Below are 24,357 nucleotides of genomic sequence, written 5' to 3' on the forward strand. Positions count from 1 at the left end.
CTGATATAATGCAGGGTAGTATCTCTGTTTTTTAGTATTTGCTAAGAGTTGCTTTGTGACATAATATATGGTCTATTTTAGAGAAGGATCCATGTGCTGCTGAAAAGAAAGTATACTCATTCATTGATGGATGAAATACTCATATATATGTCTGTTAAGTTTAAGTTATTGATTGTATTATTGAGTTCTATAGTTTCTTTATTTAGCTTTTGTTTGGAAGATCTACCCAGTGGTGAAATAGGTGTGTTAAAGTCACCCAGAATTATTGTGTTGTGGTCTATTTGACTCTTGATCTTGAGAAGAGTTTGTTTAATGAATATAGGTGTTCCATTGTTTGGGACATATGTATTTATTATTGTTGTGTCTTGTTGATGTATGGTTCCCTTAAGCAGTGTGAAATGCTATTCTCTATCCCTTTTGATTAACTTTGGCTTGAAGTCTACTTTATTTGATATGAGGATGGAAACCCCTGCTTGTTTCCACAGTCCATGTGAGAGGAATTTTTTTTTCCAACCTTTCACCTTCAATCTGTGGATGTCTTTCCTATGAGATCTCTGGAAGGCAGCATATTGTTGGGTCTTTTTTTAAATCCAATCTGCCAGTCTATGTCTTTTGATTGGTGAGTTTAGGCTATTAACATTCAGGGTATTATTAAGACATGATTTGTATTCCCGTTCATATTTGTTTATTTTTGGTATTTTACTTGACTTGGTTTTTCCTTTGATTAGTATTTCCTTTAGTGTAATACTTCCCTATCATTGATTTCTAATTAGATCTTAGCATGAAAGAGGAATCTAAAGAAGTTAGTTAGTAGCAAGAGAAAAGAGAAAGTGATTTGGGGGAGGCAAGTAAATGGGAAGACAGTAGAGTACAAAAAACCAAACAAACATAAATATTAAGAAAGGTAAAAATAGGAGAAGAATACACAACATCACTGTAATATACTATTCAGACATCCTAGGCCTCAGTATCCTAATTCATGAAAAGTATTTGGTTTCACAAATGTTGGGGATGTGAGGGCGTGAGGAGAGAGAGAGAGAGAGAGAGAGAGAGAGAGAGAAGTCTCAAAGGAAGATACAAGGATAGTTTTTGTTGGAGATTAGTATCTTTCCAGCTTCCATTCTTATTCAATAAGTGGGGCTGTCTGTTGTTTGCTGGGATGTCCACCCTCAGGATAATGAAGATTATTAGGATGAGAGGGTTGATCTCAGGGGCATGACTCCTTGAGGTAGGATATAGTACTTGCCAGTCCATATGGGAAACTGTACCCCAAGAATCTTCTTTGGGGCCTGCTCATGTGATGTGGGCGCCTGGTCTTATCTCTTATATTGCCTCTAGACCTCATAATTCCTGGTCTCTAATTTAGTCTCTAAACTGTATCTCACTTCCCCTCTCCCTTTTTAACTTCCCAAAGGTCTTGTGGGCTGTACTCTGGGGGCTGTGCACCTGTCACAGATAGCTGTTTTATATTGGGCAGTTCAGGACCCGGTTTCACAACCTGGTTTTTTGAGCTATGCATCAGCAGAGTAGCCACAGGCACTGTGCTGGGTTTGTAGCTGCCCGGGAGAGAGGAGAGTTGGGGACTTTCAGAATACCTTGATATTGTTTCTAATCCCCAGCCAGTGTTCCAAGCTGGGAGTTGCCCCCATTAAAGATGGGGACTGCTTTCAGTAATGGGGTGTCAGGTTGTGTAGGGCCAGGTGGTAGCTTTGAGTGGTTCAGAGATGCAGCTCTGTGGCATGCAGTATTGTGGCTGACAACTGTCACCAGACCCAGTGCAGTGTTCAGTGTTCAGGGCAGACTACAGTGTGTAGGGGACTGTGGCAGTGGTTGCAGTGCTCCAAGCTGGAAGCGACCGTAGGAGCCCCACAGGAATGGTGGCTGGAGTTCCTGCACATGGACTGAGGCTGGGTGTCTTGTTTGGGAGCAGCAGCTGGGATTCCTTCATAGGTGAACAGCCAAGGTCCTGTGGAGGAGCTAATGCTGGTGGTCCTAGTCAGATACCTGGAGGACTTGCATGGTCAAGTGGCCTGGACTCCTGTGCTGATACTGAGGCCTGGAGACCTGCACTGTATGGCGGCTATGATTTCTGTGCAGGAGTAGCTGTCTGAGGTCCTCTAATCACTTACAGAGAAACAGTATCCCATTACTTGCATCCCAGGTCCTGGAGCAACACAGAATGCAGCCTCCCTCCAGCCTGTCATCTTGGATCCCTCCCAACATTCACATTCTTGAATTACTGAAAACTGAATTTTAGTAACAAAGAAAATGCAATCAAGAATCCATGGTGTAAAAACAAGTAGAATAAAAGAAGCAAAAGTAGACAAGAATTGGAAAATGTCATAGAAAATCTAAATAGTAAGCAGTAGAGGGTTTCAAGATGGTGAAACAGAGAAGGTTGCTTTCCTGGCTGATCCACAGCATGAAACCAAGAAAACAGATTAGCAGCTTCTCAGCAAGGTGGATGAAAATAAAAGGGGCAGGGGGAGAGAGGCTTTACGGGATTTAATACTGGACATTCAAAGCAGATTGGGGACACAGGAGGTTGGGTATAATAGAATAGGGAAGAAATCCCCAGCACAACAGTCACTGCCCCAGGCAGAGGCACCAGCCAGAGCAGTCCTTCTAGGAGCAAAGTGAAGGGAAAGGGGATAAAGGAATCTGCACTTTTAAGAGACTTGAGGTATGTCTGGGTACAGAGAGTTTAGAGAACAAAGACACTGCCCAACTAAACTGAAAGGTGTGTTGCACAATATCTTTGTGTGAGAAAGAAGCCCATCTCTCCTGACTGCACACAGAGGTCAGAGGAAGTTACAGATCAATGTCAAGCAATGAAATTGAAGACACCATCAAAAGCCAACCAACATTTATTATTCATGTATATTACATTTTTGTGAATTAGCAGATTTTCACATTTTTAAAGAGAGAGAGAGAGAGAGAGAGAGAAAATTTTTTAATTTTTTTTGTTGTTGTTTTTTGGTGGACACAACAACTTTATTTTTATGTAGTGCTGAGGATCTAACCCAGCGCCCCGCGCATGCCAGGTAAACGCACTACCATTTGAGCCACATCCCCAGCCCCTTCAAATTTTAATCTTAGTTTTTAAGTTACATCTTGATTGTAGAAATACTTTATTAAGGACATTGGCTTTCATGTGGCATATAATGCAAACATATTTAACTGATGTTGGTTAAAACTTTAATTTCCTCTTCAGTGATCATCTTATTTTATATAACTGCATTCATCCACATTTTCTAAAATAATTTCTCTTGGTTGGCATTTTTTTCTATTTTTTATTTTAATTTTTATTTGTATATGACAGTGGAATACATTGCAATTTTTATTACACATATAGAGCACTTTTTTCATATCTCTGGTTGTATATACACAGTATATTCACACAAATTTATGTCTTCATATCTGTAGTTTGGATAATAATGATCATTACACTCCACCATCATTAATAACCCCATGCATCCTCCCTTCCCCTTTAACCCCTCTGCCCTATCTAGAGTTCGTCTATTCCTTCCATGTTCCCGCTCCCTATCCCTCTATGAATCAGCCTCCTTATATCAAAGAAAAATATGCTCACTAATAAGAAATGTAAATATCAACAACATTTTAAAATGGAATTTTTTTCCTGAAATTGTTAGGAATATGGGTAAAACAATTCTCCTTTATGTTGGGCCTGTATATTCTGATTTATGCTGCTATGTTGCTTAAGTTTTCTGAAGACTGATTAAGAGAATGAAGCAAAAGCCTGAAAATATTTAATGCCCAGAAGAGACAGCTTTTCTTCTAAGAATTTATACTAATAGTTGTACATGTGTACAACATGCATATGCAAAACATTGATTACAAATAGCATACTATAGCAAAAACTAGAAACAACTATTGAATCTAAGGATAAGGGACTATATAAGTTATGATAATTCATAACCATTCAGCATGCTTTTATAGAAGAAAATTTATCAAAGCAATATTTCTTACTATATTATGTTAAAATAAAATTCTATATGCTAAATTTAAAGAAAAAGCCTACCAACAGAGAAAAGCCCAGGACCAGACATATTGTTAATAAGGTTCTATATCAGACCTTCAAAGAAGAACTATCACCAACCCTCTTCAAATTATTCCAGGGGCTGGGGATGTGGCTCAGCGGTAGCGCGCTCGCCTGGCATGCGTGCGGCCCGGGTTCGATCCTCAGCACCACATACCAACAAAGATGTTGTGTCCGCCAAGAACTAAAAAAAAAATAAATATTAAAAATTCTCTCTCCTCTCTCTCTCTCTCTCTCTCTCCTCTCTCACTCTCTCTTTAAAAAAAAAAAAAAAAAAAAAAAAAAAAAAAAAAAATTATTCCATAACATAGAAAAGAAGGGAATCCTTCCAAACTTGTGTATGATGCTAGTATCACCCTGATACCAAAACCAGACAAAGACACATCAAAGAATGAAAACTTCAGATCAATATTCCTGATGAACATTGATGAAAAAAATTTTAATAAGATACTGCCAAATTACATACAAAAACATACTTGAAAGATGGTACACCATGATCAAGTGAGGTTCATCCCAGGGATGCAAGATTGGTTCAACATATGGAAATCAATAAATGTAGTTCATCACATCAATAGTTTTAAAGACAAGAATCCCATGATTATCTCAATAGATGTGGAAAAAATAATTTGACAATATACAGCATCCATTTATGTCTAAAACACTAGAAAAACTAGGGATAGTAGGAACATACCTCAACACTATAAAAGCTGCATATGCTAAACCCAAGGCCAACATCATTCTAAATGGAGAAAAATTGAAGGCATTCTCGCTAAATACTGAAACAAGACAAGGATGCCCTCTTTTAACACTTCTATTCAATATAGTGCTTGAAACTCTAGCCACAGCAGTTAGGCAGAAGAAAAAAATTAAAGGGATATGAATAGGAAAAGAAAGACTCGAACTATTGTTATTTGCCAATGATATGATTCTATATTTATAAGACCAAAAACCTCTACCAGAAAACTTCTAGAACTCATAAATAAATTCAACAAAGTAGCAGGATATTAAGTTAACACCCACAAATCAATTGCATTCCTATGTATCAGTGATAAATCAACTGAAAGAGAAATTAGGAAAACTGTCCCATTCATAGTAGCCTCAAAAAATATTTAGGAATCAAATCTAACAAAAGAGGTGAAAAACCTCTATATTGAAAAATGCAGAACATTAAAGATAGAAATTAAAGAAGACCTTAGAAGATGGAAAGATCTCCCATGTTCTTTAATAGGCAGAATTAATAGTCAAAATGGCCACATTACCAAAAGGCACTATACAGATTTAATGCAATTCCTATTAAAATTTCAGTGATATTTTTCATAAAAATATAAAAAACAGTCATGAGATTCATTTTGAAAACTAAGAGGCCCAAATAGCAAAGCAATCCTTAGTGAAAAATGTAAAGCAGGAGGCATCACAATACTAGACCTTAAATTATACTAAAGAGCTATAGTAACAAAAATAGCAAGATATTGGCACCAAAACAGACATGAAGACTAATGTTTCAGAATAGAAAACACATATACAAACTTGCATAAATATAGTTATCTCATACTAGACAAAGGTGGCAAAAACATACATTGGAGAAAAGATAGCCTCTTCAACAAATGGTGCCTGAAAAACCATATATAGCACAATGAAATTGAATACCTCTCACCCTGCACAAAACTCAACTCAAATTGGACCAGGGACCAGAGACTCTGTGCCTACAAAGAGAAAAAGTAGGCCCAACTTTTCATCATGCCAGCTTAGGAGTCGATTTCCTACAACAAGAAATAAAATCAAGAATCAATAAATGGAATGGATACAAACTAAAAAGCTTCTTCAGAGTAAAGGAAATAATCAGGAACATGAAGTGATAGCCTCCAGAATGGGAGAAAACCTTTGCCACCTACACCTCAGATAAAGCATTAATCTCCAGTATAAACAAAGAACTTTAAAAAATTAACACCAAAGAAACAAATAACCCAATCAATAAAAGAAAATGAACAGGCACTTCATAGAACAAGAAATACAAGTGGTCAACAAATATAAGGAAAAATGTGCAATGCCACAGTCTGGCTGGGCACAATTCAGGAGCCACTTGTCAAAAGAAACGAACTTTATTTTTAGAACACACACACCAAACCACACAGCTCCTCAGGAAAATCTTCAGAGCCCAACTGCCACCACGGGCTTCCCACAAGCCTCTCAACCTCCCCCACTCCTCCTGCTCTTGAGGCTGATTGGCTGGATCGCGTGGGCAGAGCCAAAAAAAATCCCCCAATGAGCAGCTCCGTGGTCTGAAAGGGCGGGGAAATAGCCCAATGAGCATCACCGCAGAGGAGCTAATCAGTTGGCAGCTAGAAGTTTGCTGGGGCCACCGTGAGCCAATCATCAACTGGCAGCTGGAAGTTTGCTGGCAGCTGGAAGTTTGCTGGGGCCCCTTCGGCTGTGGCTCTCAACAGTGTAACATCTCTAGCAATTAGAGAAAAGCAAATTAAAACTACACTGAGATGTCATCTCACTCCAATCAACAAGAATACAAGTAACAATTAATGTTGGTGAGGATGTGGGGTAAAAGGTACACTCATACATTGCCAGTGAGACTAACTGCAAATTGGTATAACCACTCTGGAAATTCCTCAGAAAAGGTGGAATGATAACACCATTTGACACAGTTATCTCATTTTTTGGTATATACCCAGAGACTTAAAATCAGCATACTACAGTGATGTGGCCACATCAAGGCTTATAACAGCTCAATTCACAATAGCTGTACTATGGAATCCTTCATAGATGAACAGGTAAAGAAAGTGTGATACACACACACACACACACACACACACACACACACTCACACACAAGAATATTACTCAGACATAAAGAAGAATGATGATATGCCTTTTGCCAGTAAAGGAATGAAACTGGAGACTATCATGCTAAGTGAAATAAGCCATCACCAAAAAACCAAAAGTCAAATGTTCTCTGTGATATGCAGAAGCTAACACACAATGGGTTGGGGGGGTAGGGAGCATAGAAGTTCATTGTATTAGACAAAGGGGAATGAATGGAAGAGAGGGGATATGGAATAGGAAAGATAGTGTGATGAATTGGACATAAATTTCCTGCATTCATATATGAATACATGACAAGTGTAACTCCATAACATGTACAACTACAAAAATGGAAGATAATACTCCATGTATGTATAATAGGTCAAAATATATTCTACTGTCATGTATATCTAAAAAGAACAAATAAAAATAGTAACCAGTAAATATTATAATAATGATTATAATAATAAATAGCTATATAATTTTGGCAAACTAGGATGAAAGACGAAGAGATGGAGGTATCTCAGAACAAATTTCCCAGACCAATGAATGTTTCTAAATGTTTAAATTACTTTGTGCCAAAACTAATTGTTTGCCAATTTAAAAGTCAAATGCTTTCTTATAAAAATCTTACTTTTAACTAAATCCAATATGCTTTTGTAAATGAAAGAGGAAAAAAATATATTAAAACTTTTCAATCCAAGATGTTCTTGAAAGAAAAAAAAGGAATAAAGTATAAAAGAAAACATGATGAAAAGAAAAAAATAGCAAATCTCTTTACACCTGATCTCTTTTAACTTACTATTCATGTCTTCCAGGAGGATGGTGAGGCACTTGCTAAACCAAAAAAGAAATATAATGTCAAGAACTCATTTTACAAGTCCTCTACACAGAAGTAAGTTTTTTTCCCCCAGTAGAATTTTCATTTTAAAATATATTTCTTTATCCTTAATGACACATGTAATGGGTTGATAATATCCTGGATCCTATGAGTAATTCAGAAAACATCAAACACAGACTATTTACTTACTCATGTTGGCTAAATAATAAACATTTAAGGGTCTTAAAGAACATCTACATTCGATAGTTAATAAAATAAAAACAAAGGAAATGGAGAGAGACAGACAGACAGATAAACACACTAGAGGAGAGCACAGTGTCATAGAGAATAATGGCATACACTACAGAAAGCTTACAGGAGAATGCAGTGACTCAGGAACCCATGTGCTAGGCTATGAAATATGTCCATGAACAAAGCAAAGTGAGGTCTCTGTTCTCAAAGGCTCTCATTCTAAAGGGAGGGAAACACATAGATAGAAAGTAAATAGTTACTGCTTTAGAAAGTTATATTTAAAAAAGAAAGGAAAAGTAGAATGCCACAGGTATGGGATAGTGGACTTCAGGCATCTGCAGAAGGTGTGGAGAGGCCTCCTTGAGCAATGGGTTTAAACAGAAACATGGAAGAGGAGAGAAAAAGTTGTAAGGATGTTGGGAGAGAGCAACTAAACTGTAGGCAGAGGGAGCATAGCACAAAAGCCCCCATTGGAAGTGTTTAAGGTGTTGTGGGAGGGCACTAGGCCAGCATGCCTGGAGCCAGGGTCAAGTGCCGGGCGGGTTTGGGGGTGGGGGTAGTGGTAGCAAAAGAATAGGTCAGCAGTTTTTACTGTCTGAGAGTTCTGTTGATCAAAAGTCCAGACATGTCCCAATGGGGTTCACTGTCCTGGACCCTCCAAGTGGGAATGAAAGTGTCTGCTGGGACAATGTCCTCATCTTCCAAGACCAGTTGGGCTGTTGGTGGAATTCAGTTTGTTGCAGCTCACAATCTTTGTTTTTTCAACAACAAAGAACATCTGCTACTGTTTTGTCACTTTTTAGGGTTCCTTTGTTTAGGCAGTCACACTCATGTCATCTACCTTTTGACTAAATCAAATTCAGCTGATTAGGGACCTTAGTCACATGTGCTCAATCCCCTTTGCCACATAAAGTGACATATCATAGGCATACTCTCCCATTGTGTTTACTTGCTGCCGCACTAAGAGGGCATGGGGGATTCCATCTGGCATGTACCCCAAGTAGCAGAAATCGGGGCAGGGGGTTGTCATAAAGAATGTCACAGAATGTGATGGTGTTATGAACTACATCAATTGACTATGTGCTTTGCATAAACTGATCTTATTAATTTCCCAGAGCTTATGAAGCTGTTCCTTGGGACAAAATACTACCACCAAAACTAGATCCAGAAATAACAACAGTAGAGAAAGCGGCTGACCTCATCTCACAGTGTTTTACACTGAAAAGATATGAAAGAGTACCAGCAATAACCCAGGTCTGTGAACACTGCTTGAGCATCCTTGAGTTTGTTACTGTTAATGAACTGGACTCCAAAACTTTGGTTCACAATAGTATTTTGGTTAAGAATTACATATGAAGTTGAAAGTTCCTTAATCATGAATGCCATTACTAACTGGAAATATTTTAATATTATCAACTCTGAAAATTTTTATTATGGGATTATTTCTCAAAACTCATTAGGGATAACTTTATTTTTTAAAAAATCGCTATGAAGGAGACAGAAACAAAATATTCCAACAGATAATATATGCTGAGAATAGTTCTGAAAATAGGTTCTAGAATTTCTCTCTGTGCTCTTCAAGGAAGAAGTTATATCTATGAGTTATAGATTGCTATATCCTTTCTCTGATTATGTGATAATGATAAAGCATACCAAGCTGTGAGGAGAGATATCCTCTTTTTTAATTTGTGAATATTAAGAGAATTTGTGACATAGATTATATTCATTCCAAAGAGTATTTTTATAAACTGTGAATCTGTTAATGTTCCTCTTCTGATTAAACATGTCTTTTTAAAACTATCAAATCCGTGCTTCTAGACATGACACATGCCCAATATTCCATATTTAGCCATAGCTCCCTTTTCTCCCTTCCATAGTGTTCTTTTCCTCTGGCTTTCCCTTCTATCACCCAAGCACCAATCCATAACACATTCTAAATTCTCTCTGTTGAACTTCTTCCTAGTCCCCAAGTCTGCCATGCTCCCTCTCAGATCTTGTGTTTTGCAGTGTTCTTTTGCCTTGGTCCTCTTTCTTTGTTCCAGGCTAAACCCAAAGCGTTCTTGAGATCTCAGTCCTCACTTTTGACCTCCCAACTCTGCATTAGATATCTCTGCTTTGTTCTTCTACTTTCTACTTCCATTGATTGGAAGTAGAAACACACTTTCTAATTCCATTGATTTCTCATCCTTTGCTGACATACTTCATTACATAAAGTTTAGTTAAGCAGTTGATTACTTCTCATAATAAAGTTTTTGAATATACAAAATGCATAGGATTGAAAAAGACGTCATTTGTATTGAAATACAGTAAGAAATGTGGATCCTTAAGAGGTTGGTGAACCACAAATTAAGAAGCACACATTATCTGGTAAATTTTCTTCAGATTTTATGGAGAAAAATGATAATAAGACAGAAAAACATAGCTTCAATATAAAAAAATCAAACCTGGGATTTTCACATAGGAATTAAGATCAATTAAAGGACAAACAAAAATTTGTATCGTTCCATCTATTTGTAAGGATCTCTCAATTACTTCAAAATATTTTTATATCATGCAAAAATTGGTTTCATCATTATATTTTTCCTAAGTGCTAAATTATATTAGCATCCAAAATCCTCCCCAGGAAAGATGAGGTTCAGAACTTAGGAGCTAGGCTGGGCTGGAAAGGGGCACTAAGGTGGACCTGAGGGCAGTAACTGGATGAAACTGAAACCAGACTTTTCACAGAGGGTTGGGGCTGAAGGAGGTGGATCTGAGGCAGATTCCAGCTGGGAGAAAACAAGTTAGAAAAGGGAGTCAAAGCATAGAGTGGAGACAGACCCAGAGTGACTCAGGAATCAAGCCCTGAGTTGCAGAAATGCCTAGAGAGTGCCTTCACAGAGAGCCTGTGCTCCATCCTGATGTGAGAGTGCTAGAAAGGATGCTGGAGCCTGTTTGTATCTTTGATGGGATAGTGATTTGTTCATTAACTGTCTCTTATTTGGTTATGATTTTAGATGGTCGGTGGACTCTGGGACAGATTTCAGACAAGATCATTCTTAGCACCAGTCAAACCAGTCAGTTTGTAAGTTTGATCTCCTAAGGTCCTCATTTCAAATTTATAACCATCACACATTTATCATGAATTATCTGATGCCCTAACTCAAGGATTAGAGGGACAGAAGAGGGGCCTATTCTTTGATAAAAGAGTGTTCCAGCAACCCTCAGTCCAGCATCTGTGAGACAATATGATATTGGGTTTCTTGTTTATAAACTCAACATAAATTTTATCATGCATATTTATGCCATTTAACATTCTGTCCTGTATTGTGCTTGCCAGACACATAGGTATTGACTGTCTCTAGATTTTTGTTTTCTCTACAGTATAGTCTTCCACTAAATAGATTTACCACAATTTATTCACCTATCCTTATAATGTAATTTTAATTCTAATTTTTATCAGAGTTGGAACAGCATTTACATATTTCATATATACAAATATAAAAATATTTCTAGTTTTTATATATGGAAATTAGGTCATAATTGCTTGCTCAAGCAGTGTATACTTCTTCTGAACCTTCTAGATTTTCCATATTCTTCTTTTTTTGTGGGGGAGGGTATACCAGGAATTTAAATCAGGGGCACTGGACCACTGAGCCACATCCCTAGCTATATTTTGTATTTTATTTAGAGACAGGGTCTTACTGAGTTGCCTAGCACCTCGCTTTTGCTAAGGTTAGCTTTGAACTCTTGATCCTCCTGCCTCAGCCTCCCAAGCTACGAGATTAGAGGCATGGGCCACTGTACCCAATGATATTTCATATTCTTCAAATGAATTTTACCAATGGATTCTCTCACTAGTAGTGCTTAAGTTCCCATTACAGCACATTGTGGAAAGTTTTTAGAATTTTCAGATTAAAAATCATTCCGTCTTGGAAGAATGAAATTGTACCTCATTACAGTATCATCCTACACTTACCTGATTACTAATAATCATTTTTGTATGTTTATGAATTAATTGAATTTTCTCATTTTGAACTTATCTTATTTTGCCCCTTTTGCTGTTGGTGTCCTTGTCTTTTACTTACTGATTATAGAAACCTTTATGTTTAATATTCTGTATTAAAATCCTTTATTAGTAATAGTCACAAAATAACTTCTTCTAGTCTGTGACTTTTCTGTATTAAGGTGTCTGAAGTTTTAAATTTTAATTTATTCCATCAATGTTTTCCTTCAGGTTTCATTGGTGTGGTGGAGTGTTAAATAAACTTTTCCTACTCTGAAACAATAAAAGATAGTTTTTCTTGTCTTAGTTTTTTTTCTAAAATATTTGAAGTTTTGTTTTTCACAATTATCTGTTTAAAACAATTGATATTTGCTCTTATCTATGATATGAGTTAGGGATTCATTCTCTCAACACAAATAAGCAATTATCCCAGTTTGGTTTACTGAGTAGACATTGTTAAATAGTTTAATGGATGATTTGTAGCCTGATGTTTCCAACTGTTGATGGTGAATCACAACCAACATTTTCTAAAGTTAAATAGAGTAGAAAACATGAGTTTTAAAACAGAACTATGTGCTTTTCAACAAATAATGTAGTCAGTTACAAAGAGTAGCCTGAGACAGTCATCACAAAAAGAAAAGATGTGCTTTCCAGGAAGATGTCATCCCATCTTTTGCTCTCTGGAGTTTCATATGATTTTCTGCTTTTATGATAATCAATTTGATCATCACCTCAATAGGAGGGTTCCTCTTCCACATTTAATCATACATTTACTGATTCACAATTGATTCCAAAGTGAAATGCAGGAGACTTTGTCCATAGTTAGAAAAATTAATGAGAGTATTTTCATAAATTTCAGTTATTAAAAAAATAATATCAAGAATCACATTTTTTACCTCTTTGAATATTGCCCTTTGAAAGGGAATTTTTAGGGAAGGGAAAGGAGGACAAGGGGGAGGGGTGGCAAGAGAGGGTAGAAGTGAGGGTGGATACAATCACAAACATTATATGTGAAAATAAACAAATACAGCAACTAAAAAAAATAAAATAAAAATCTACTATAAAGTAACTTTAAAAGGGATTTCTTATCATTATAAAGAAAGGAATAATGAAATGGAAATATTTAAAACCATAACCAAGGACCACTACAAGATCCACAAATGCAAGTAGGGACAATTTTTGAAAAGAATATTGATTCTCACAAAATAACTTATATCTTATTGATCCATATCTAATGTGCAAGATTTTTTAATAGAGATTATTTACAATGTCATTTTGCCAAGTATGTAAATCACTATGTTAGTCAGCTTTGTGTTGCTATGACCAAAACACTTGACCAGAACAACTTAGAGGAGGAAAAGTTTGGTGCTCATGGTTTCCGACGTTCAGTCCATGATTGGCCATCTCCATTGCTGTGGGTCTGAGTGAGGCCAAACATTAAAGGTAAAGGGATATGGCAGAGAAAAGCTGCTCAACCATGGCAGCCAGAAAAGAGGGAGAGGGAGGGAGGGAGGGAAGCAGAGATGGGGGGTGGAGAGAGAGAGATGTGAATGCACAAGGGATCAACTATAAACCCAGACATGCCCCCAGTAATCAACTCCCTCCAGCCACATCTCACCTGCCTACAGTTACCACCCAATACAGTAGTCCATTCAAATTATTAATCTATCAAAAGGATTAATTCACCATGTTATAACTCTCATAATCTAATCATTTCACCTCAGAATATTTCTGTGTTGTCTCACACATGAGCTTTCAGAGAACAACTCATATCCAAACCTTAACAATTACTCCAAGATACAAATTGAATGATAATGATACTGTATATAAAAACTGAAACACTCATATATACATTAAGATGGAAATGTTGAACATTCAAATGTCTTTAATTCAAAACACATGAATTTTTAATACTAATTCTTAATATGTGAATGTTAATTAAATATTTTTACTTCCATCTTTTTATTTCCATATCATGTGTTCAAATAACTCACCCATATTGGGGAATACTATTTCAGTTTATATGAATGTACTGCATTTTTATTTTCATTTTGGTGATATATCAGCTAGCAAATGAAAACTTTTTCTCAGTTAGCAATGGCACATCTCAGAACTCCTCAGGGTACTGTGCACCTTTAAGCCTTCCTCTATGAAAATTTGCTCCCAAAAATCTACACATAAACCTATTTGTGAGTGTCTATTCATAATCTCCAGAACCTAGAAACAACCATTATGTCCTTAAGCAGATGAATAGACACTAGAATATTTCCATACTGTGGAGTACTACTCGGCAGTGAAAAAAGCATGTGCATACAGCACACAGTAGGGACAAATCTTTTTTTATTTGTTTTAATTAGTTACACATGATAGTACAATGATATTGACATATCATACATTTGAATCAGATGGGGTATAATTTCTCATTTTTCTGAGTGTACAGGTTGCAGAATCATATTGGTTATATATATAATATATATATATATATATATATATATATGTGTGTGTGTGTGTGTGTACAGCAATAAAACACTCTTTGTGTATGACTGTTTTAATTGACCAAAATATATTTAAGATTTGTCCCTATTTTAATAGAGTGATTTATCATATGGTACCATTTATATGACATTCTGAAAAGATAAAATTACATCTTTAGATTATTTCTAAGATTATAAACTTTTAAAGATCAATTCCTATGAGAGATATATGAAATTTTTTAATATTAATAAGAGAAATACTATAATAACTCATTAACAATTTCAATAATAAAACTGCTTATATTTTCTTTTTCTAAGTGTGAGTCCAAGTTCTAGAAGTCAATACATTCCTCTCTATACGTAAGTAATGTCTCTCTCTGTTTTAAAGAACATGAAATTTATATCTAAATAGTAGTTGCTTTTAGCACACTTATGTTTGTACTTCACTTTTTAGAACAACTATGTGTTCTAGCAGATTTATAATGTTTTCCTGGCATAGAGACTGGTCAGTGTCAGGAGTGTCATTAAAAGTTTGTTAAAGAATTTGATTAAGTTAAAAATAAAAAGAGCAATACTTTTTTCTGTTTTTACAAATAGAATATTTTATAAAATCAATATCATGGGTGTTACTAGTAGTATTCTCAAAAAGAAAGAGTCATATAATTCATGGGAAAGGAGAGGTGCTCATTGACACCTAAGTGCAGGAAATGCCACCTCTTATTCTTATGCATTTAAATCTGGCTTTCTGGGAACAGCAAGGAAATACACCATGTGCCTTTTGGGGTTCTTCTTTTATTTTTTTTTAATTTGAAGAATAACCCAGGAATGGAGTAGATTCAAGATCATGGAAGAGGATCTAAACCTTTAGTCCTTACCTCCCCTACTCACTGTCTCCTCTTCTTGCCTATGATAGAATTAATTAGTGTCTTTATAGATGGCCCCAGATCTCCTTGAAACACTCTCCAACTCACAGGACTCACCTCCTGACCTTCATTCAGCTCCCAGGGGCTCATCACCATTGACAGTTTCCAACCATCTACCCAGACTCCCATTCTGCAGGAAACTTATTGCCTATGATAGATACCAACTTCCATCACGCCTCAGTACCCACCCGGTGTCTACAGAAGGGTTTGTCCTAGGACTGCAGAAACCAAAACCGTCACTTCTTTATTCAGAAACATAAAGTTGTTGTTATTGTCCGTCAGCCTCAAACTTAAGATCAAACAGCATGGCATCTCTGAAGAAAAAAAAAATCTCCATTGGTTGATTTGATCATTTGTATTTTTTAGGAAATTGTTCCATCATTATGTCTTCATTTTTAACATTCTGAGCTTTGGATTGATTTTGGCAAAACAGATTTCTTTTAGAAGTTAGAACCCTGTCCAACTATTCCTCCTAGGTTTCATATGAAGACACATGGATTTTCTTCTCTTTTCACTTTAACAGTGGTCATGTGCAGACTACAAATGCTGATGATGTGGACAACCCTTTTGGAGACACCAGATCTTTAGCCAAGCCTCGGTGCTCTAGAATCCTTTATTCAACCACAAGTCAGTAAGTGCCATTCAGAATTATTTCACTTATTTTATTATTAAGTTTGAGACAATGATGGGCTTTACAAATGAAGGACTAGAAAATGGCCTAGCCTGTTAATGAACATAATGTATTCATCAGTTTTCCATTCCTATAACAAAATACCTGAGAAAATCAACTCACAAGGAGGAAAGATTTATTTTTTTCATGGATTTAGAGGTTTCCCTCCACAGTCACTTAGCTCTTTTGCTTTGAGCCTGTGGTGAGTCAGAACATCATGGTGGAAGCAAGTGATGAAATAGAGTTGCTCACCTCATGATGGCTGAGAAATAAGGAGAGAGAGAGAGAGAGAGAGACAAAGGGACCAGGGGCCTAATATCCCCTTCAAGTGCACACCCCAAATAACCTAACTTCCTCCCACTAGGCCCCACCTTAAAAAGGTTCTAGCACCTCCCAGTGGCATCACAGGCTGCTGATGAAGCCTTTAACATATGGCCTTTGTGTGACATTTAAGAGCCAAACCGTAGCACATACCTTAAAAAGAAAGATACTGCTTCCTGAAAGAAATGTAGCTTATCACAAAGGAGATTAGAGTTCTGAACAAGCCATTTCTGTAACTTCAGTGTCTTTGTCTGACATCTGGGATACAAAATGCCACCAAGCAGGCTGATTATAGGAGGACTGATAATGTTTATAAAAGCACCAGAGACATGATAATGAATAACAGACCAGTGTAAAAGTTGGTAAAACTGGGTTCTTTTTCAAAAACAACACACCTGAGTTTTTCAGTTCTAGAAACTACTTCATAGAACATTGGTCTGAGAGTGGTTGTGCAATCCAGCAACCCTGAAAGTGCCTTTGATGCCAGAAGTAAGAAGAAAGATGACAATGAAATGTGGCATGCCTCAGTAAAAGATTTGAGGAAAGACCAGACACCATCAAACCAAAGTCTGATATTGGGGACTTTTCACCACAGTATTTATATACACTTAATGAGATACTCCTTGATATCCAAATAACCCCATCATAATGTTGGGTTATTTGAATAAGTCAAAAATGCACTGAATGTGTCTAACATATTTTGAACATGTTAGCTTTGCAATATGACACACTGTAGAGAGACCCCTATCCACCTTGATAATCAAGGAGCTGACTGGGCTCACTGCGCACCATCTCAAAAGAGAACTGAACCACATAGCAATAGCCAAAGAATGGATCCAAATTGAAATTCAAAGTATGTTCTCAAAATATGTATCACTTTTGCACATTGTAAAGTAAAAAAATAAAACAGATCATTTTTTAAAAAATTGAGGATTATCTGTATGTGTTACAAATAGGTTTTGCTTATATCTATTATTTATACACACAAACATATGGTTTACCAATGGGAATACTGGAGTTCAGAGAGCTTAAATTAATTATAGTTACCCTTAGGTATGGGGGCAGCGGAATTGGTTCCATGACCCCCAAAAATATCAAAACTTGAGTATTGCTCAAGTCCCTTTTACACAATGGCTTAGTATTCAAACCTGCATACATCCTCCCATATACTTAAATCACCTCAAGATTACTTACTTATAACATCTAATATAATGTACTTGATATGTAAATGGTGTTATATTTTATTGTTTAATTATAATGACAAGAAAAAGAAGCTTATACATGTTACAGACAGGTACAATTTTTTAAAACACTTTTGATCTGTGGTTGATTGAATCCATGATACAGAACTTGTGGATACCGAAGATGTATTGTTCTCACAAGAATGATTCAAAATTTAAGTCCTATTCTCTTTTTGTTATGCCACAGCGTTGCCAAATATCAGAGACACTCTACTATCAATTTCTATAATGGTTGACAAATCTTGTTGAAGATTTCACTCAAGGCCATCGCATGAATTACAATGGTTTGCTTTTGGCTTTGTTTTGGCTTTTTCCCAGTTCTGGGAATGGAACCCAGGGCCTTGTGCATGCTATGCAAGTGCTCTACCATTGAACTACATCCCAAGTCCTAGTATTTTAAATGATAATAAATGTTTGTTTCTTTAAAACATCAGTCGTACCCATAAGACAACCTAGTTAAATTTCACATTTTCTAGCCTTCAGACATATTCTGCTTTTTAAATGTAATGTGCTCTATTATAATTTTGAATTTTTATGTAATCTATTTTATCTACTTCTTTGACTACTACATTAAACTATGAAATGTGGCTCAAAACCCTTTGGCTTTCAAATATAGCTACGTAAAATATCTCATCAAAGAATTTAATAATGTCTACCTAACACTGAGGGTATAGCCCAGGGATAGAGTGTTTGTTTATCATGTGAAAATCTCTGGGTTCCATCCCCCTCACTGCAAAAAATAACAATAATAATGATAATAATAGTGTCTACCTAAATTACTAGTAATAACATCAAAAAATGAGTTTCTAAAGTATTTCAAGTACAATGCCAAGGGTTATTATATATAAAAATAAAAAGGCAAAGGATTTACTCATAAGGAGCTGAACATACTGTGGGATAGATAAGCTGTATACACAAATAATTATAAAGCAGAATAAAATAAATCTCACAAAAATTAAACTTTAGGGGCTGGGGATATAGCTCAGTTGGTAGAGTGCTTGCCTTGCATGCACAAGGGTATGGGTTCAATCCCCAGCACCACCACCAAAAAAAAAAAAAAAAAAAATTAAACTTTAGAATCCTATTCTTTGGGGTAATCCTTCCAAGAGAGGGTGAATTTTAAATATTCAATGTAAAAACATACAATTTTACTTAAAAATTTGGGATTATGCTATTCTACTTTATTTTGCTGTAAATTTCTTTTTTCTTTTTATTTTTTTAGGCAGTGAAATTATAAGTAGATCATGTAAATTGGGCATTAACTGTAATTCTCAGATTTGGGCACTAGATGGCCTCCAAGGTTGCAAAGTTTCTTCCTTTGATTAGTTTTCCATTTTTAAGATTCTCTTAACATTTTGACACAAAGAAATGCCTTCTATTTTATTATAAAATATTTATATATACAAAATGATAGTATTATGTGTAACTTATAAAATAACACAAAAATGCCTGTATATTCTTCATGTAACTTAATTGATTTTTGTTGAAATCTTTTAAACTACCATGTGCCCCTTCCAGCCTCATCATCCCATTTCCCTCTCCTGACCTCAGAAGTCAACCCTGTTAGACTTTGTGCTCATTCTTGTCTTTCTTTGCTATATAGTTTTACTACCTATATTTGAATCTTTAAGCAAAATATTATATTGCTTCCACAATATCTCCTTGAACTATGAAACAAAATGCGGAACATATTAAATATGATGGGATTTACATAGTGTCCCAAACCCAGAAGCACATAAACTTACTTTGTGCTAAGTAGGGAATGGAAAAAATCCTATTAAAATGCAAATATGACTCTTCCTGAATTTTCTCATCTATAGTTTGTTGCAGAGAAATATCTTTATGTTATTCTTTAGGGTCTTCTGCATGATCAATGGAACTTAATCATGGCTGGTAAGCCATACTGAGAATGTTCTCACACCTTAGGTGGAAGCAATATTTCAGGCAAGGATTAAGGCCACCTGACTTGACTGAGTGCTTCCATCCTTGGAATCACTGATTTCCCTACAGGATGAAAGTTTTTTAAATTTCTCTCATTAGTTGATTTTCTTTTTTGGTCCCTGAATCATCTGACATGTCCAGAATTTTTTGGTGTTGGTAGGAATGGTACTAAAATTTTTAAAATAATTTGTTTTATTGTAGAATTGAATCTGATCATTATAGAAAAAGATATATAATATAAATGACAATTACAATATAAACAATCTTACCCAATAAAATAACAGTTTTTAACATTTTGATATCTATCACTTGACATCTATCACATGCAATTTTTGCCTTGCTTTTGTATATTTATATTGTTATGATCATAACATTTTTGACACCTTATCATTTCGACATGATCATAGGCAAACCCTTTCATGAATTCACCATAATTTCTATTTGTGCAAATTTACTAAAATTGACTAGTTCATTTAGGTTATATATGTAAATTGTCTCCATTTTTGGCTATGAAAAATCATTCTTTCAGACACTTTCTACATAAATCTTTTGTACTTCGAAATTATTTACTTAGGGAGACTCTTGAAGTAGATTCTGGGATCCAAATATACAAACAAGCTTATTGCTAAATCACTTTCTGGAGGTATCATATATATTTACAGTGGAATCACATTTAACACTCAATATTTATCCTCATTTTTAATATTAGCATGAATACTCATCAAACATCTTTTTATCTTCAATGTGTTCATGTTAAAAATAATTCAAGTATTTTTGAAGTGTTAAAAGTAAAATACCTTTTCTACTTACAATCCCAATATTAAATGTTTGATTTTTTTGTTTGTTTGTTTTTTGTTTTTTGAAATCCCTACAAATGTCTATAGCATATATTTACATGTGCATTATGTGTGTGTGCATTTTGGGGTGTTTATATGTGTGAGATTGAAATACACACTGGATACTTTTCACATGTTTAAATCATCTTAATGGCTGCATGATGTCCCACTACAAGACAGTATCAATTTTACATAGGCCAAATTCTGACTACAGTATTTTTTGTTGTAAACAATACAATACAGCAAAATTACTTCTTTATATATCTTTTCATTAAAAAATGCATGCATTACTGTAGATCACATCCCTAAAAATGGAATTACTACACAAATTTTCTCATTAAAATTTTAAAATTTTCTTATTTGGTAGACATGCTTATTATTAAAAATCATTTAGAATTAGAAAACTCAAAACATTAATACAGTTTCCCATGCAGTTCCTCTTGCTTTTTTTTTTTTTTTTTCTTTTCCTTTCTTTTCTTTACTGGGGATTAAACCCAGGGTTTGGTGCATGCTAGGCCAAGTATACTACTGCTGACCTACAACCCTATCCCTGTAGTTTCTCTTATAATTTGAGTCTAGTTGAGGAACTATGATAATCCAAAATATCCACTGGGTTCAAGAAGAATTATTAAAACTCAGGATACTAAACAGTTTTTCCATTTCTTCAAGTAGTAAATATTGTTTACTGGATTTGAATAATGTTCAGGAATTTTTTTATTGATGTAAATTCACCCCCATTTTTCATCTATATATGTTAAGCAGAAAAGTTGAGGTAAGGATTGTCTTGATTTTTAAATCTGGCTTTTTTCTCTTTATCTTTAATTCAAGAGCCGTAGTCTGTAAGAGCTCAATAAATCAGGTTTAAGAAAAGTTCAGTACCTTTTAGTGATTATTTTAGTTTCCTGTAGTTTCTGTGCTTTGCAATCAGCATTTCTCAGTACAAGGCACATAATACCTAAATGATGTGGTACAGGTCTATGCACAGTCAGGATCCAGAAGCATTTTGTTCTTGCTTTTTCCTAGGAAAATGGAAAGATCACCTGAAAGTGTCCTTTCTTTTGTAATGGACTCTAAGTACTGCAACCACGTGGGATCTTGCATAGAGACAGCTCACCTTGTTTTTCCAATGAAGAGAGGTTTGGCATAGGCAAGGCCCAGGCCCAGGTGACAGAGACAATTGAAGAGAGCCAGGGGTGAGGAGGGAGGGGCACTCGCCTTCTAATCCCAAATCAGAGCATGCAGTCACCATTCCTTCATTTTTTCGAACTAGGCAGTGGCCTCCACTGTATCTTCCTCCACTAAGTTGCCATCCTTTATCTCAGAACATCACTCCATTTCCTATTCAGTGTGCTTTCTGTAAGGAATCATTTGAAAAGAGAGGAGTTGACCAAAATGGATTCCCAACAAGCCCATGGCTAAGGTCTAAGAGGCAAAATGAGAGGCTTCCCTGCCAGTCACTGGGCTGCATTGCAAGTGTTAAAAAAAGAAACACACCACGACCCAGATTAAAGAATAACTATGAATAGTTCCTTGCCTTAGCCTGACACTTCTGCCTTTTCAGAGTACTTTCACATCTACTCTCATTTGTTTTTCAAAATAGTATGATGAGACCAGAGTTTCAGGAACCAATTCTATCCCCATTTTGCAGATGAGGAGGCTGAGGTCAGAGCAAATAATATAAAGAGCCCCAAGTCACTCATTTCATAAGCAGTAAAGAGAAGTCCAGAAAACAGGCCTTCTAATCCCCAGGGCAAACACTTGCTCTTAACCTACATCAAGCAAGCCTTTTGCCTCTGGCAAGGAACTGGCTTCTTAACTAAAACATAAAAGCTTTGTGCTATATTATTTCTACATCCCCTTCTAAATGCGAGATGGGAAGAGTCTAAGACCCCAGGGGAAAAATATAACCACTAGATGATAATAATAACAATTAAATTGTAACTTCTGAACTATAACCTGGGGCCATAATGTCTCAGGACATTCAGAGAAACACAGTCTCATGAGCAAAAGTCATCAAAGTGATTCTAGTTTTATTTACATTTCTCATTGATCAATAACATCAGACAAATCACAACTCACAATAGACCTCCTGTCTTTTCTTCTCCAGCTGCACAACTCTCAGTGTTCTCTGTAGCCTCCTACTCCTTTCAGTCCTCTGGACCCCTGGACCCTTTCTCTTTCTCCCTTCACCTCTCATCTTTATGGCCCTGCTTCATTTCCTCCATATTTGCAGCTCCTTTTGCATTGAATCTGCACCACTGTGGACTGGGCACTATGCCTGAACCTTACCTGCATCACATTGACCCCAGAACACCTTCACAGGAAGTATAGTTACTATAACTATTGGTGGGTTATAGATGAAGATAGTTACTTCAGAAAGTTCAGTCAGCTAGTCAAGGGTAGCCCTGAAGTTAAATGGGTCTGTCTCATGCGTCCCCCTCATACTTTGCATCTCTGATCTACTTGGGTTCTTTAAACATCTAGATGTGCACTTTAAAAAAAAAAAAGTACTTATGAGGATTGGGAATGCATCTCAGCAGTAGAGTACTTAGCTAGCATGCACAAGATCCTGGGTTCAATCTCCAGTACTGTAAGAAAAACAAGTTATAAAATGTACTCATGAACTTGTGGAAGCTATCAGGAGCCATGTCTGCTTTTGACTTCTACCTGGAACTATGTCTGATAGAGAATAGTTTCAAATAAGAGGTTGTCACATATTCTTGAACTTGCATTTATACCCACAGGCTGAATAACGCAGTCTGTTTTGACCTAACAAAGCTTTCCTTGGCTAGGCTGGGAGAATGCCAAAAGTCCTTTCCATGTAGTCCAATTGCATCATTTCTAAAGCCCAGGCATTTTGGGTTGAGGTCCATTCTGCCACTTGCCAGTTTGGTTACTTAGACTTTCTTTGTCTCAGACTTTCATGTAAAAAAAAAATGTGCTAATAATAAGACCTATGATACAGGTTTATTGTGAGAATTAAATAATCAATTTATATAAAACATTTTAAAAGAGAATTTAGTACACAATGATTATTAGTTATGTCTCTAATACATAGAAGTTATGTGCATGCTTAAATTTTTATCTACTTGTGCAATACCTGTATTTTATTTCTTTATTTTCTATATAGTTTTTAATTTTAAAGCATTTGTGCTCCCTTTTTTCCAATTTACTAAACTTCCTTGTTTTTTGAAATTATTTAATTTCTCTTTTATTGTGTGTTGTTGAGAGAAACCAATTAGCTGTAAGCTTAAGAAGTAAAATATTCATATTTATCCATATAGGAACAAAATCTGGTTTATGAGAGAATAAGGGTACAAAAGAAGGAGTTCCAAGGACAAGGAGCTATGGAGCGAAGACAAAAAGAAGACTTTACATTTTTTAATGGGCTTCCACTTTTCCCTGTTGTCCTCAATGGAGAGATGAGGTTCATTCAACATAATGAATTCGGAATCCACTTCACAGCCTGTACATTTCAGTATCATGAAACTTGGTTTGCTCCAGCTGAAAAATATAGCCTGGCAGTGGTGTCCCCAAAGAATACACTTTTCTTGATGTTAGGTCAATATGTTGCAAAAAATTGATGGCAAAAATTCCCCCTGTGATGTCCTTGCATGCAAGGGTTAAGTGGAATAAATTTAGTAGCAGCATGAGTAAGAACTTTCATTTTCAAATATTTGGCAGTTTATTATGCAACTACATTCATTCTCCAGTATAATCAGTCTACTGTTTCATGGTTATGTTGTTGTTAGATATGATGTCCTATCATATGATAGCATTTATATAATGTATGTTACCATTTAGCATCAATAAGTTGCATGCCACTCAGGCACACATGCAACTCTTTGTTTTATGTCAAGCCCTTCATGCTACCGACAAATTGAGTCCATCTCTCTGACTTCTTGTCTGCTGTGCTGGAAGGCTCTGATGTTGGAGGTATTTTACTTGCAGGTGTTTCAGAGAGAGTGGAAAAAACCTGTCATACAGATGGAGGGGATTTCCTTTGTAACATGCATGGAAG

At 35.9% G+C, this 24,357-nt stretch overlaps 1 protein-coding gene across 1 annotated transcript in view; it reads left to right on the top strand.

The window, feature by feature from the left end:
• Spmip7 (sperm microtubule inner protein 7) overlaps positions 1–24,357 on the top strand; it is a 64,147-nt gene that overhangs the window by 27,579 nt on the left and 12,211 nt on the right. The window contains exons 4-8 of the mRNA XM_077796443.1: positions 7,692–7,768; positions 9,061–9,199; positions 10,942–11,009; positions 14,723–14,764; positions 15,851–15,958. Coding sequence (XP_077652569.1) covers positions 7,692–7,768; positions 9,061–9,199; positions 10,942–11,009; positions 14,723–14,764; positions 15,851–15,958 — 434 coding nt within the window. The remainder of the gene's footprint in view (positions 1–7,691; positions 7,769–9,060; positions 9,200–10,941; positions 11,010–14,722; positions 14,765–15,850; positions 15,959–24,357) is intronic.

Source organism: Urocitellus parryii, chromosome 3, assembly GCF_045843805.1.
Source record: "Urocitellus parryii isolate mUroPar1 chromosome 3, mUroPar1.hap1, whole genome shotgun sequence".
Classification (NCBI taxonomy): Eukaryota; Metazoa; Chordata; class Mammalia; order Rodentia; family Sciuridae; genus Urocitellus; species Urocitellus parryii.